Source organism: Mustela nigripes, chromosome 3, assembly GCF_022355385.1.
Source record: "Mustela nigripes isolate SB6536 chromosome 3, MUSNIG.SB6536, whole genome shotgun sequence".
NCBI lineage: Eukaryota > Metazoa > Chordata > Mammalia > Carnivora > Mustelidae > Mustela > Mustela nigripes.
This window is the reverse complement of record NC_081559.1, coordinates 178,623,304-178,638,708: the sequence shown is the minus strand read 5'-3', so window position 1 is coordinate 178,638,708 and position 15,405 is coordinate 178,623,304. Positions and strand designations below refer to the sequence as shown.

At 36.5% G+C, this 15,405-nt stretch overlaps 1 protein-coding gene across 4 annotated transcripts in view; it reads right to left on the bottom strand.

Annotated features, from left to right (window-relative positions):
* Positions 1 to 15,405, bottom strand: part of MTBP (MDM2 binding protein) — an 83,799-nt gene that overhangs the window by 18,277 nt on the left and 50,117 nt on the right. For all 4 annotated transcript variants that reach the window (XM_059392957.1, XM_059392961.1, XM_059392959.1 and 1 more), the window contains 3 exons: positions 13,930 to 14,047; positions 7,621 to 7,776; positions 4,144 to 4,239 (listed from right to left, as the gene is read on the bottom strand). In XM_059392957.1, the coding sequence (XP_059248940.1) occupies positions 4,144 to 4,239; positions 7,621 to 7,776; positions 13,930 to 14,047 (370 nt within the window). The remainder of the gene's footprint in view (positions 1 to 4,143; positions 4,240 to 7,620; positions 7,777 to 13,929; positions 14,048 to 15,405) is intronic.

Sequence of the window (15,405 nt, the reverse complement as noted above, 5' to 3'; positions counted from 1 at the left end):
ATCACACTCGAATTTTGTTACAAGTGGAGTCATTATCTCTGTTGAAAACAAATAGGCCCCCCTCCCCGCCCCCCACATGCCCAAGTCTTCTTGAAAAAAAGCACGTTCCTGGATTCACTGTGCTCGCCTCCTACAACCTCCCTAGTTCGATCTCAATACCCCCAGATTAAGGAACACAAATTCAGAGTAAAGAAAACGGAGTCACTGAAAGACTTATTCGTTTAAAGGGGTAGGTAGTTCCTCTTAGTCATTTTAAAGTCCTCAGATTCTGACTTCAACTGTTTCCACATGCAGACAGAAGGGTAATGTTATTGTATGTACCGATGTACATGTATGTTACTGTATGTTCCTTGTTACTGCTGACAGTCCTGCTCTGTATTCATACACCAGCTGGTCTATCCACTCTGTTGACATCCACCTAGGCTGTCTGCAGTTGGGGCTGTTACAGATAAAACTGCTCCTTGGTCCAGTCTTCTGTGGAGTTGTGTTTTCACTTCTCTTGGGAAAATACCTAGTGTTGGAACTGCTGAACCACAGGATCTGAGTATGTTTAGTTTTATAAGAACTTTCCAGATCCTTTTCTGGAGTAGAGATATCATTTCATAGTCCCGCAAGCAATGTACTACAGTTCTAGCTATTGCGCGTACTTGTCACTATCAGTCTTCAATTTCAACCATTTTGGGGACTGTACGGAATTATGGATGTACTATAATGTATTTAACCAAGCCCCTACGGTTAGACATTTCCAATGTTTCTTATTTTAAATAACATTATGGAAAATACCCTTGCATAATACCTTTCAGTGTACACACTTTTTTCCCCATTAAGCTACATTAATCAATCTGATGTTATGAACATTTGCATGGGTTTTGGTAAATTACTGGGCAGCCCTCCAGGCAGGTTGTAGCAATTTATACTTCTATGGGCTGGCTTACTCATTCATGTCTCTTCACCACTAACATGACTTCGTAAGTGAAAAGTGTCCTCGCTGTTGTTTCAATTCACATTAAGAACGTGAATTAAAAAGCAGATTTTAAAAAGTTGATAAAAACGTGTCATGTATATCAGTGATCTGTACTTCCTCTTGGGTAAACAAATGGTTCAAGATTTTGCCAGCTTTTCCATAGGAGCATTTATTTTATTTTTTTTTATTGATTTGTAAGCAATCTCTCTTTAAAACATTTTTTATTTTATTTATTTATTTGTTTGAGAGAGAAAAAGCAAGGGTACGTAGGCAGGGGGAGGAGCAGAGGGTGATCTCGAGTGGACTCCAGTGCTGCGGAGTGGACTCAAGTGGACTATGGAGCTGATGCTGGGCTCAAGTTCATGAACCTGAGACCACGACCTGAGCTGAAATCAAGAGTCAGATGCTTAACTGACTGAGCCCCACAGGTGCCCCAGCATTCTTTAATTACAAAAGAAAATACCTCCGAATTTATGCTTAAAAATACTCTCCTCAGCTCAATCCTTAGTTTAAGAATTTTTTTTGGTTTCTATCAATTATTGACATTGTTGTTTCAAAATCAGGACAAATCTATCATTCTTTTCTTGTTTGGTTTCTTCCTGACAATGTATTAAAAAAGTCTTCCCCACCCCTAGAACAGATTTTCCCCTAAATTTCATGATAGTCCTTTCCTTCCACAGCTTTTCACTTTTAATTCTGAATACTCTGCGATTTATTTTGATATTTGGTGTGAACCAAGAATCATTTTAAATTAATTTATTTTTATTTGCATATTTAATCATATTCTCACTGCTATCTACTGAATAGTTCATCTTTTGCCCTATGATTTGAAATTTTTCTTCTAGTAGATCAAATTCGTATGTATATTTGCTTTTTTCCTTGGATTTCCTATTTAGTTCTAGTTCTACACTGTAATTATAATAGCTTTAAAATACAATTTTCTGGCTATATGATAAAATTAATCTTATTCTTTAAATAAAAGGAAGGAGATAAATTATAGAACTATTTCAGCCAAAGTTTCAAAGTTGTTAAAAATTATATTAAATATTTATATTTATTCCACAAGAATTAATGCCTCTAGAATATGATATGTGCATAGGGAAACAAGGCATGTTTCCCTGAAGTAATCAACGCTGCATTTATGCCCCTGATATAGGTTATTTGCAATTTTTTCCATTCTACATTTCTTGCAAAACTACTTCTAATATTTATGGTTTTATTGCTATTTTCAATAAGATCTTTTCTCGTAGTATTTAAAATTGGACATGGTAAACTAGGCATGTATTTTATCATTGGTCACTTTTCAAATTTACTACTTCTAACCATCTTTCAGGTCTCAAACAAACAAAAAATAAAAACAAAAAAATACTTCTACGATCTCCTTTTCGATATATATACTCTTTTGAGTTTATAACTCTTCAAAGCTCTCTACCTAGATTTACTTATTTTAACTGACTAGCCAAAACAGTGATTAAAACAGAAACATTCAGCACAATGGGTAAAAAGGAAAAAGCAGTGATTATAGGTATCTTTTAAACTCTTGCACCTGACTTTAATGGGGAATTTAAATCTGATGCTTGAAAATAAAATAACCAAATATTTTGCCTCTAGTGTCAAACTTACATACAAACTCTTTAAATGAAATAAATCCTATTTAAACATAGCAAGGAAAGTAAACATTTCTAGAATGACTTGCTGGCTGGCCCTCCACACCTTCCATATTTTCTCAATTGTACACCGTCTTTCCAATCTGCCCAAGCTGGAAACCCTGAATTCTTGTCATCTCCTTTTTCTCATCTCTAACATCTAACGGGTCTAAGGTTCTTTAGACAGCTATAAGTTTGTATTCTCTTTCCTATTTCCACGGCCTTGATAGCCAAGCATATAATTTCATGCTTTAAAAATAAAGGCATTTTTACTCCTCAAAAAAAAAAAAAAAAAAAAAAAAAAAAAAAAAAAAGATCGATCTCCCTCCCATGTCACTAGTGACCTTTGTGACTTCATGATTTCATCTTATTATAGTACAATACATTTATCACTCCTGTTCAGAAATACAAATCTAGTGACTCGGTGGCCCAGTCAGTTAAGCAGTATCTTTGGTTCAGGTCCCGATCCCAGGGTCTGGGACTGAGCCCAGAGGCAGGCTCCCTGTTTTTCCCTCTGCCCCTCCCCGCTGCTCAATCAAGCTCTCTCTCTCAAATAAAGAAATAAAATCTTTAAAAAATAAAAAATGTAATTTATCTTCCTAGAATCTGTAACTCTGTACTTTGTTTCTCTCCTAGACATTGCCTTTTCTGCCAGGTTTACTCCAATTCATTCTTTGAAACATAGTTCAGATTTCCTCTTGGAAACACTCTCAGGTAGTTCTTGGCATTTAATTCTTCCAACCACTGGGCAGATATCTGTATTTTAACATATTTATAGTCTACTAAAATTATGTGTTTTCTTTCTCCCCTGTAGAGTATATGCTTCGAACTGGCAGAAATAATTGTCCTTTGTATCTTTAGCTTCTGAGTGAAAGACGGTCAGTATTTTTAAAGTTTACATGAAATGAAGATTAAGTTTATAAGCCAATCAAAATAGGATGTTTCAGGCAAATTATTTTACAAAATGAATCACCAAGGTCTTAAAAATTCATCATAAAATATTTTATCACCATTATTGAATTTCTTGTCCTTGTGAAAATGGTAGATGTGCATGTACATAGCCTCAGAAACTGCTAATTCCTTTATATAAGAGAATTCTCTGAACTTTTATTCAACTGGTCAATAAAAATTCTAGAAAAATTTACAGATAATTAACATAGTGCAAATGGGAACACATTTCATCTAATAGTTTCTGAGTAATTACAATGTAATTAGTGACCAAGGATTATTAATGTAACCAGTAGTATAAATATATATTTATAACACAGGGATGAAAATATTTTTGATTAAAATGTCTGGTAATTAATAATATAATATTTAAATGCTACAAAACTGATCAATCATCAAATACCTTTTTTTTTTTTTAACAACAGAAGATAAACTCTTACTTGTGTACACACTGCTTTGTTCTCTGAGTGATACACTTTTCTTTAGCTTTTTATCTTTATATTTTATTAGAGATACTCTTCACAATGAAAAAAGAAAAGCTTCACCAGCAACATGCAGAAGAATAAAGTGTAAATAAAAACTTACTCAATCCCATGATAATGACACACTGAGGCTTTTTCAAAAGGTAAACCCTGAAGTTTCCGAGGACTAAGTTCCGGTGTCAGAACAAAAGTCTTTTCCCTAAAACAAAAAAGTTTTCATTTGTATTTAGTTTATTTAGTGAAAAATAGAGTTCAAGAAAGCATCTAGAAAACAAAATCTGACTTCCTTCTCTATAAGTGAATCTTACATGGGATAAAAATTATGTAACATCAAGAAAGCATAAGAAAAATCAAACAAGGTTAAGCCTAAGTAGGTTCTGTCTCTTACATTTCCCGTGCACGTCAACTTTCTGAAGTTATGATGTTATTTATTTCACAAGACTATTCGGAGAAATGGCTAAATCAAGAATGAAAAATGATTTGTAGTGGGAATTCAAGAAGCAGCATTATTCCAGAAGAATTTTTTGTTGTTGTTGTTGGTATAGTGAACTAATGTTGTTGCATTTAGTTAGGTTCTTCTTAGGAGGGGGATAATTAAAGTCAATTCAAATCTTTTGGTAACAAAAGTATTTACTTTCTACTGTAACACATGAAGTATCCAGATTTTTCTTCCCCTGGGAATATAGTCCTGTTGACACCTACTTTAAGAGTTATTAGCAACCTGTTAGATATCAAAGGATATGGAGATTGCTGACTTCGGTTATGCTTTTGAAGTAGGTTCCAATCAGCAGGTATGGGAGAAGTAATCATATGGTGAGCTTACAATATTCATGCTCAACCCCTTCCATACTCAGACCTGCAGGGGTATATCAAAATCTCAGGAAGAAGGTCACTGCAATTAGGTTAAACTCTCCTGCTTATTCTAAGAGGTGCCCACTCTCCGCAACCCTCACCTTTCTCTTCCTGAGTTGAGAGGCACTGTTCCAATTCATCGGATCATGTTTCTGAAGCTCAGAACAGGTTAGATGGAAACGGGAGAAGAATGCAACAGCGCCTCTATGACTATGCAACATAGTCAAGAGAATGCAATACCAGGCGCCTGAATTCAGAAGACTTGGAGACGGTATACGGAAATGCAAGCAGATAGTATAGTTCCATGAGTAAGTACGTCCTCACATTTTTTGCCTTATGGTTTAATAATGAAAACTACCCACTTGCCACTGAAAATTATTGAGGGTACTATAATAAGCATTTGAAATTATTACATTAAAGTATAAGGCATATACCAAGTATGAACCTTAGAAAACAGAATTTATAATCTAATCCACCCATTTAAAGTGTTCCACAAAAAATAACACTAATTAATTGCAATGACCCCAGTATTTTGATGACTCACTATTCAAGTGAATAATTTCCTAATGTAAAACGATTTAGGTACCTAGCATTTCACTTCCTTCCCTAATCACGGTGTCTTCCATTTCTTATTTCAATACTCTCAGCAACTTTATGTATTTTTCTTTAGATTGACTCATAACCTATTCTTTCTAAAGGAAATGTTTTAGCAAATATGTATTTTGTCGACATTTAGTATTTCTTCGGTATACACACAGGAGTCATGCCTGTGGTTTGTTCAACATTTCAATAGCTCCTTACACAGGTAGACATTTTAATAAGAGCCTACAGGTTCCTGATTCATTGTTAGGAAAGCTCATTCTTCAATTTCAATGTTAATAGAAGATTATTGGGTAATGTGGTCATTCTTTATTAACATGAAGAAACTGTATCAAATTTCTCTAAATAAAATACCTATAAATTACAGAAAAAATAGTATCTCCTCTATAAGTATATCCCCTAATGTTGCATCTAGAAAAATGCTCTCTTCAAAGAGTACAACATATAAAATTCAGTTTTGGCAAATCTGTTCAACTTTGTCAATTCACACTTAATGATCTGGAAGGACAATATCCAATAGCCAACGAGATGAAAAATGTGGATATACTTTTTCACTCTCTTGATTCCCATTAAAAAGAGTATCAATATCTCAAAGCTATGAGGAAAGAAAAATTATACAACTTTTATGTCATTAAGATCATTAAGTCATTAAAACCCATAATTACTAAGATTCTCAAGTTTTCAAAGTTGCTTCTTCTCTCTCTCTCTCTCTCGAGTGAACATTCACATGAAGGCAATAAGCTCCAGGATGATTTATGAGATAGAACTAATGTCAAATAAATCGCTTCCCAAGTGTACCTTTAAAATCAATATTTGCCAAAACAAGTTTTGTAGAAGTGATTAAAATGATCTATAATTTTTAAGGTTCTCTGGGAGGTCTTCAAAATAATGGATGAACGATTAAGATGGGAGAGTGATCAAACGATTCAAATCTCATGGTAATTGACATCACAATTTTACCTGTAATTAAGTCAGCTGTAGTAACATCTGGTATTTATTATCTAGTAACTTAGTTGTCTTGGAAGTCAAATTAGCAGTAAACTCTTCACATAGACACTGAGTCCTCAGTAATATTATAGTTTCAAAAGCATTTTTATTATACTTTTCTGTTCTCATCAGCTGAAGGCTGTGCTTTTTACTAATATTAGGCATGACATGACAATGTCATAACAGGTAATGGCAACAGAACTAGAGAATAATGTAGAAAAAAGAGTTTAAAAAATTTGCAAGTCAAATTACAATTTTTTCTTCTTTGTATACAAAATAGAAGCTACTGACTTCTATAGGGAATAAACTGAGGTTGCTTTTGCTTTTACTATCCTTGTTTTCCTTATATTCAATAACACCAAATAACAAAACATTGGCTAAGGTAAAATGTGAGGATTAAGTACAACCGATAATCCCTGGAGCCCAAGGAGCATAGGCATCGATTAACTAAGGAAATGAGATGCAATGTGTTTTAAATGATTTTTAAAAAATTAATTGGTGGGCACCTGGGTGGCTCAGTAGTTTAAGCCTCTGCCTTTGGCTCAGGTCATGATCTCAGGGTCCTGGGATCGAGCCCCGCATGGGGTTCTCTGCTCAGCAGGGAGCCTGCTTCCCCCTCCCCACCGCTTGCTCTGCCAACTTCTGATTTCTCGTTCTGTCAAATAAATAAATAAAATCTTTTTTTTTTTAAAAGATTTTATTTATTTATTTGACAGACAGAGATCACAAGTAGGCAGAGAGGCAGGCAGAGAGAGAGAGAGAGAGAGAGGGAAGCAGGCTTCCTGCGGAGCAGGGAGCCCGATGCGGGGCTCGATCCCAGGACCCTGAGATCATGACCCGAGCCGAAGGCAGCAGCCCAAACCACTGAGTCACCCAGGCGCCCCATAAATAAATAAAATCTTAAAAAAAAATTTAATTGGCATGGGGTGCCTGGGTGTCTCAGTGGATTGAGGCCTCTGCCTTCAGCTCAGGTTATGATCCCAGGGTCCTAGGATGGAGCCCCATATCCGTCTCTCTGCTCAGCAGGGAGCCTGCTTCCTTCTTTCTCTGCCTGCCTCTCTGCCAACTTGTGATCCCTATCTGTTAAATAAATAATAAAATCTTTAAAAAAAATTAATTGGCAATTATGTTTTTCACTTACCCCTTTTGGATCTGTAAAGGCTGAAGATCTCCAATTGGTAATCCATCTGAGGTAAAGAATTTTAGTAATTCTTTTGCATCCAATAATGTGATCGAGTCCCGTGGACTCTCTTTGTGACCCAGTAACTGTTCAGATGAACGAGGTAATGAACCAGTTCTGAAAAAATAACGTTATATAGATTGTTAAAAGTAGATCAGAATTCACCATAGTCAGGAAAAGGTGATATGAGCAGAAACCAGAACAAAGAAAACTACAGAACTATATACTGAGGAAGAAAATAAAGTAAAATCTTTGTGAATTATTTAGTATAAAAGTATATTTTTAAAAATCTGTAAGTTAAAGTGAAACTTATAGTTAACCATGTCAATAATGCTACTACTTGACTAAAATAAGCATAATTATTCTTTAAAAAAAATTTTTTTTTAAAGATTTTATTCATTTATTTGACAGAGATCACAAGCAGGCAGAGAGGCAGGCAGAGAGAGAGGAGGAAGCAGGCTCCCTGCTGAGCAGAGAGCCCGATAAGGGGCTCGATCCCAAGACCCTGAGATCATGACCTGAGCCGAAGACAGAGGCTTAACACACTGAGCCACCCAGGCGCCCCGCATAATTACATTCTTTATAAATGATGGCATAAGGAGCACCTGGGCGGCTCAGTCCTTGAGCATCTGACTCTTGATTTAGGCTAAGGGATCAGAGTCATGGGATCAAAGCCCTGCACTGGGCTTTGGGTTGAGCGGGTAGTCTGCTTGAGATTCTCTCTCTCCCTCTGCCCTTCACCCCTGCTCTCTCTCTAAAATAAACAAATTAGGAGAAGTGAGTTGGGGGAAATCAGAGGAGGAGATAAACCATGAGAAACTGTGGACTCTGAGAAACAAACTGAGAGCGGGGAGTGGGGGGTTGGGTGGGCCTTGTGGTGGGTATTAAGGAGGGCACGTATTCCATGGAGTACTGGATGTGGTGCATAAACAATAAACTTAGGAACACTGAAAAAAAATAAATTAAAAAAAATTTAAAAAGATAAATAAATGATGGCATGATTATTTAGTAGTGTGAAGTTATCCATTCTATAAAATTTCAATCTAAATGTTTTTGTATGTTCTGAAACCCCATAATCTCAAAAATTTTGATGGTAAAAAGTGAACTTGAAAGATTTTCTATGAACTTGAAAGATTACTTGAAGCACAACCATGAAATGAGACAGTAATCAGAAATCTCTCCCAAGGTCTCTCCTAGCCATGATTATAACATTACAAATAAGCACTGAATCATTATTATACCTGAAATATAGACAAGAGTTTATACTTCTCAAACTATTTGTTCTTAATCCTTACAAATTTCCTTGACAAAGATAGAACAGTTCTTATCTCAAAATGAATACCTGAAAACTAGTACTTTCTAAAGTGAAAGTCACCAGATCTAGAAAAGAATCATTATTACTAATTTTCAGAAAAAGATACTACCACACATTAGTTTATATTACAAGCCCAGGACAACAGAGCCATTTAAAATGACAGTCAGAACCAGACTGACTCTGAATTAGGTACTATTTCACTATTTCACCTACACTCTCACTCTGTAAACCCAAAAAGCTCATGGAAGTTTAAAAACCAGAAAAAGGAAAATACTTGCAGAGAACGGTAGTGGTTTTATCAAGCACTGAGTCACAGATCATGCTATCGATCTGCCACAAAGCAGAAATAAAATATTTCAATACCTGCACAAAAAATTAAATTCATGACTTTCTATTACTACAACTACTTCCTGATTACTTAATCACTCCAATTGAGCATATTATTGGTGATTATATAATTAAAATGTTGACATTATGGTTTTAGACTTCTATTTCTGTAAAGATCAATAATGTACCAACAGTGTGTCCTTTTCCCCCTCCTATCCTTTATTTTTATTTATTTATCTAAATTTTATTTATTTTTATTAACATATAATGTATTATTTGCTTCAAGGGTACAGGTCTGTGAATCATTAGTCTTACACAATTCACGGCACTCACCATAGCACATACCCTCCCCAGTGTCCATACCCCAGCCACCCTATCCTTCCTCCCACCCCCACAACCCTCAATTTGTTTCCTGAGATTAAGGGTCTTTTTTTTTTTTGAGATTTTGCTTATTTATTTGACAGACAGAGATCACAGGTAGGCAGAGAGGCAGGCAGAGAGAGAGGGGAAAACAGGCTCCCCACTAAGCAGAGAGCCCGATGTGGGGCTCGATCCCAGGACCCTGAGATCATGACCTGAGCGGAAGGCAGAGGCTTTAACCCACTGAGCCACCCAGGCGCCCCTGAGACTAAGAGTCTCTTATGGTTTGTCTCCCTCCCTGGTCCTATCTTGTTTCATTTTTCCCACCCTATCCCCACGACCTCCCGCCCTGTCTCTCAAGTTCCTCATATCAGAGAGAGCATATAATTGTCTTTCTCTGATTGACTTATTTCTCTCACCATAATACCCTCTAGTTCCATTCACATTGTTGCAAATGGCAAGATTTCGTTTCCTTTGATGGGTGCATAGTATTCCATTGTATATATATTTGTGTGTGTGTATACACATACACACACACACCACATCTTCTTTATCCATTCATCTGTTGATGGACATCTAAATTCTTTCCATAGTTTGGCTATTGGGGACATTGCTGCTTTAAACATTCAGGTGCACGTGCCCCTTAGAATCACTGCATTTGTATCTTTAGGGTAAATACCTAGTAGTGTGATTGCTGGGTCATAGGGTAACTTTATTTTCAACTTTCTGAGGAACCTCCATGCTGTTTTCCAGACTGGCTGCACCAGCTTGCATTCCCACCAACAGTGTAGGAGGGTTCACCTTTCTCCGCATCCTCGCCAGCATCTGTCATTTCCTGACTTGTTAATTTTAGCCATTCTGTCTGGTGTGAGGTGGTATCTCACTGTGGTTTTGATTTGCATTTCCTGTTGCTGAGTGATGTTGAGCACTTTTACATGCGTCTGTTGGCCATCTGGATATCTTCTCTGCAGAAATATCTGTTTATGTCTTCTGCCCATTTTTTATTGGATTATTTGTTCTTTGGGTATTGAGTTTGATAAATTTTTAGATTTTGGATACTAGCCTTTTATCTGATATGTCATTTGCAAATATCTTCTCCCATTCTGTCAGTTGTCTTTTGGTTTTGTTGACTGTTTCCTTTGGTGTGCAAAAGCTTTTGATCTTGATGAAGTCCCAATAGTTCATTTTTGCCCTTGCTTCCCTTGCCTTTGGAGATGTTTATAGGAGGAAGTTGCTGAGGCTGAGGAGGAAGAGATTGCTGACTATGTTCTCCTCAAGGATTCTGGTGAATTCCTGACTCACATTGAGGTCTTTCATCCATTTTGAGTCTACTTTTGTGTGTGGTGTAAGGAAACGGTCCAGTTTCATTTTTCTACATGTGGCTGTCCAATTTCCCCACTACCACTTGCTGAAGAGGCTGTCTTTTTTCTATTGGACATTCTTTCCTGCTTTGTTGAAGATTAGTTTACCATAGAGTTGAGGATCCATTTCTGTGCTCTCTATTCTGTTCCACTGATCTGTATGTCTGTTTTTGTGCCAGTACTATACTGTTTAGATGATTACAGCTTTGGAATACAGCTTGACTTTTAAATTGAAAATATAAATCTAATAAAAACAGTCAAACAAGAAAATACACAAATGTTTTCTCTGAACTTCTTACCCTAAGAGGGTAGGAACTACATTATAAGTTTAATTTAATTTCTACACAGCTATTCTCTAATTGTGATTCACAAAGGTTTCTTAATGAATATTACTCCCAGTCAAATTTTATAGGCCAGATGCATTGGGGGCATGTGTAATTTGCATTTACATAGGACCCTGGACACAAAGATATCAAAGCAATTTCAAAGCACAGTTTGTGACAAATTACACCATCAAGATATGTCTTAGTTTAAAATCAATCAATCAATAAAATAATAGCATGTTATTTTGTCCAGTGTTTGCAAAGTTACAAAGTATTTTTTTCATAAATCATCTCTTTAAGCATTGACAACTTTGAATTAGAACTGGGATTGTTATCCCCATCTTAAGGATGAGGTAACAAAGTCACAGAATAGGTGAGTGTGTCCAAAATCAAATTCTTGCCTTCTGAATTTCACTATGTAAAGATTCCTTAATTCACCAGTGAAGTCTATTTTAACACAATACAAATTCTGAAAATATGCAAAGTAATTTTTGTTCCCAACCAAGAATTCAATGATATCTGCCCATATTGTGACGCACTGAGATGTAGTTGAGCATTGACTCTGTAAATATCACTGGAAGACACTAAAAAGAGTTCATTGATGATAATGTATAGACTCATAAACACTGCGTGTAATTTAGTAATATAGGTATGACTTGAGTAGGAGAAAGGAGGTAAGGAGAGTAAAAGGAGATAGATATACCAATGTAGAATGAGGTAAAAAAAGGTGCAATAAAATAAGCTTCATGACAGAGGTAATGATCTAGTCCTTGGGTGCTTAATGAAGGAAGAGAACACTGAGTTTCAACATTTATAAAAGGCTTAAGAGAAACGTGATATTTGGTCTAGACCTTGAATGACAAACAATCTAGTTCAAAATGATGGTGCATTAAACATACACATTAGCCTCTCCACTCGAACAAATGGAAATCACAATGAGGAAGTACCAAACACTAAATTCATAGAAAGGTTGAGAAATGTTAGATGAAAAAATGGTGGAAAAAAAAAAGTGATAAACTAGAGCAAGCATGTAAATTAGAGCTAGAGAAAGAAACAGAACAATGTGGCCTCTGTCTTCTTCTCATCCCACAATGCCACAGGTTAACACTCGACAGAGAGGCAGAGTGGCAGTGGGCAGAAATCCAGCAATGCATTTTAAGAGCCCTACTAGAACAAATGTTCAAGTACCATGCTACCACACCTCCCCTTATCCCTGCAATTTTACCTCAAGTGCAAAACAGAGAAATTGCTCTCTGAAGATCCAAAACTAGGTGCCTGTACCAGTCTCAGTGCTGATGCCCCCAGCATAAAGTGAATTCAGTATTCATTCAGTACTGAGTGAAGGACCAAGGCTGCCTACCTTCTGATACCCCAGAGGTGTCCCAACGTGAAGTCTTCTAGGTACGCCCCACCCTGCATCTCCCTCCCCATGACATTCAGATGAGAACAGGCAGGAAACAGGACGACACATATAGAGAGAAAATTAACACCAACTACCTATACAAAGCAGCTTCGTACTAAATTCCAACCTAGTAACAATCAAGGACCATCAGACATGGGAGGAAAGCTACACATAAGAAAAAAACACCAGAGGGAAAAACAGAACAGGTCCAGGGATAATGAGATCATCTAAGGAACAGAGAAAACAAGTTAAAAGAAGTTTCCAATTAACATGCTTTTAGTATCTTCGGAATTCTCATCATTAATAAAAGAAGAGATTGCTAATGAAAAAACAGAGTTGAGAACCAAAAAAAACCTTTTAGGAATTTAAAATATAACCTTTAAAAAACTAAAAGATGAAAGCATAGGTCAAGGAAATATGCCAGATGTGGGAGTGCTGACGATACTGACTCCATCTTTGGCCCTCCATCCCATTCACGCAATGACCTCTCTTGGGACTACGTGTTTCGGGTCCCCTGGAGGTTGATGAACGCCCTGACCAGGATTTGGAAAGGCTTGTTCCGACCATCCCTGAAACTGTTTAGGTATCTAGCAGAGACAGCCTAGTTTCTTCCCCTTTCTCCTTTCTGGCACACAGATGGCCCCACCAGATATGCTAAACATTTTGACCTCACTACGATGACCTCTGCTCACCCCCTCACTCTACAAAGTCTGCAGATTATGGTCCAGACTTTGTGGAGAACAGCTGCCCAGGGCTGGACTGTCATCTGCTTGAAACCCCGTCAGCAAGTTACTCTGAATAAAACTGTGTAGAAGGTATGGAAGGGTTTGCTTCGTTTTTACATTTCCGAGTGCCTTCTCAGTTTGGAGGATACCTTACTGTCCCTCTTCCACCTTCTAATACCCAGAACATACAGCAGTAAAGATAGTCTGGAAAGGGATCCACTAAAACGTTAAGAGTGAATATGTACACACAGAAAGTACAAGTAGAGGGTAAGAAGGGGCAGCACGGTCTCAACATCCTACTCTGTAATGCTCTATCTACTTAAAGTATGCATACATTCCTTTAATAAGGGAAATATTATTTCCTACGAAAACTAGAAAGTATGTACATTTCATAAACACAATGTAAGGATTAAGAAAAAAATGCTCATTTAAAAATACTGAGTTATTTAAATGTTACCTCATTTTCTGTTTAGCTTTTTCAAAATTTTCCAAATTTTGAAGAACATGCCTTTCTGGCCATTCTAGAGGGTTGTTTTCCATTAGATTTGAAGAAGTAGGTTCCACTAAACTGGTATCTAAAGGGAAATAAATCTAAGTAAGTACTGGAAATTATTAACATATTGAATTTTGCTATATGAAAATATATACATATAGATCTATCCATCCATCCATGTGTACATGCACACACGTGTATATAAAGCTGTGTTAGGGGGCGCCTGGGTGGCTTGGTGGGTTAAGTCTCTGTCTTCGGCTCAGGTCATGATCTCAAGGTCCTGGGATGGAGCCTCTGCTCAATGGGGAGCCTGCTTCCCCCCTTCTCTCTCTCTGCCTACTTGTGATCTCCGTCAAATGAATAAATAAAAATCTTTTTAAAAAAAAAAAGGCAAGAACAAAATACTTGATTATAAAAAAAAAAAAAAAAGCTGTGTTGGATAAGCTATGCAATACTTACCCACTGAGCCACCAGGTGCCCCGAAAAGTTCATGTTTTTAAAAGAGATTATTTCATTCTCAAAAGTATAATAATATAATAGATAACATAAGATGTTCTCAGATAAAAGTTACCTTAGGAAGAATTTTCACTTATCCATTTATGTATACTATACATATATTATACATTATATACATACACATCTTCAAGTAAATCACTAACATTAAATGTTATTTCACTAACAGTGTGTTTACTCTTCCAGCTAGTATGCTGCAATGAACTGAGATTGCTAATAACACTACAGTCTGTATCAAAAACAAAGGGACATGGGTGCCTGGGTGGCTCAGTGGGTTAAAGCCTCTGCCTTCAGCTCAGGTCATGATCCCAGGGTCCTGGGATGGAGACCCGCATTGTGCTCTCTGCTCAGTGGGGAGTCTGCTTCCTCCTCTCTGCCTGCCTCTCTAACTACTTGTGATCTCTGCCAAATAAATAAATAAAATCTTTAAAAAAAATTTACAAAAAAAAAGGGACAGTTTCCATTTGCATTATAAATTATGAGTACATCCAAACTATTTCAGCACTGTCAAAATTACTAACTGTACTACTTTGGGGATTCTCAAACCATCTGGTTTTTAATATTGTTTTGAACTACTACATACTATTCTAATAAATTAGCTGAAAATTACTGGACATTAGTGGTCTGACTAACCAACAGTTCTGACAAAAATATCCATTTTATACTTTGAGGTCTTACAAAATGATAATTTGGTAAATGCATTTTTATACAAAAAAAGAAAAAACATAAAACCAAAGCCAACTGCATGTTATTTTCCCTTTATTCATTAAACTACTCAACCTTGAACATTTTAAAAATACCTTTAATGACTACGTTGGATTGCCCCCTCCAAACACCATCTAAATATACTACTTCCCATCTCATCATAAGGGCAGTGAAATGCTATTTTATATGGCAATAAAATTTAAGATGAAATAATCTACTTTT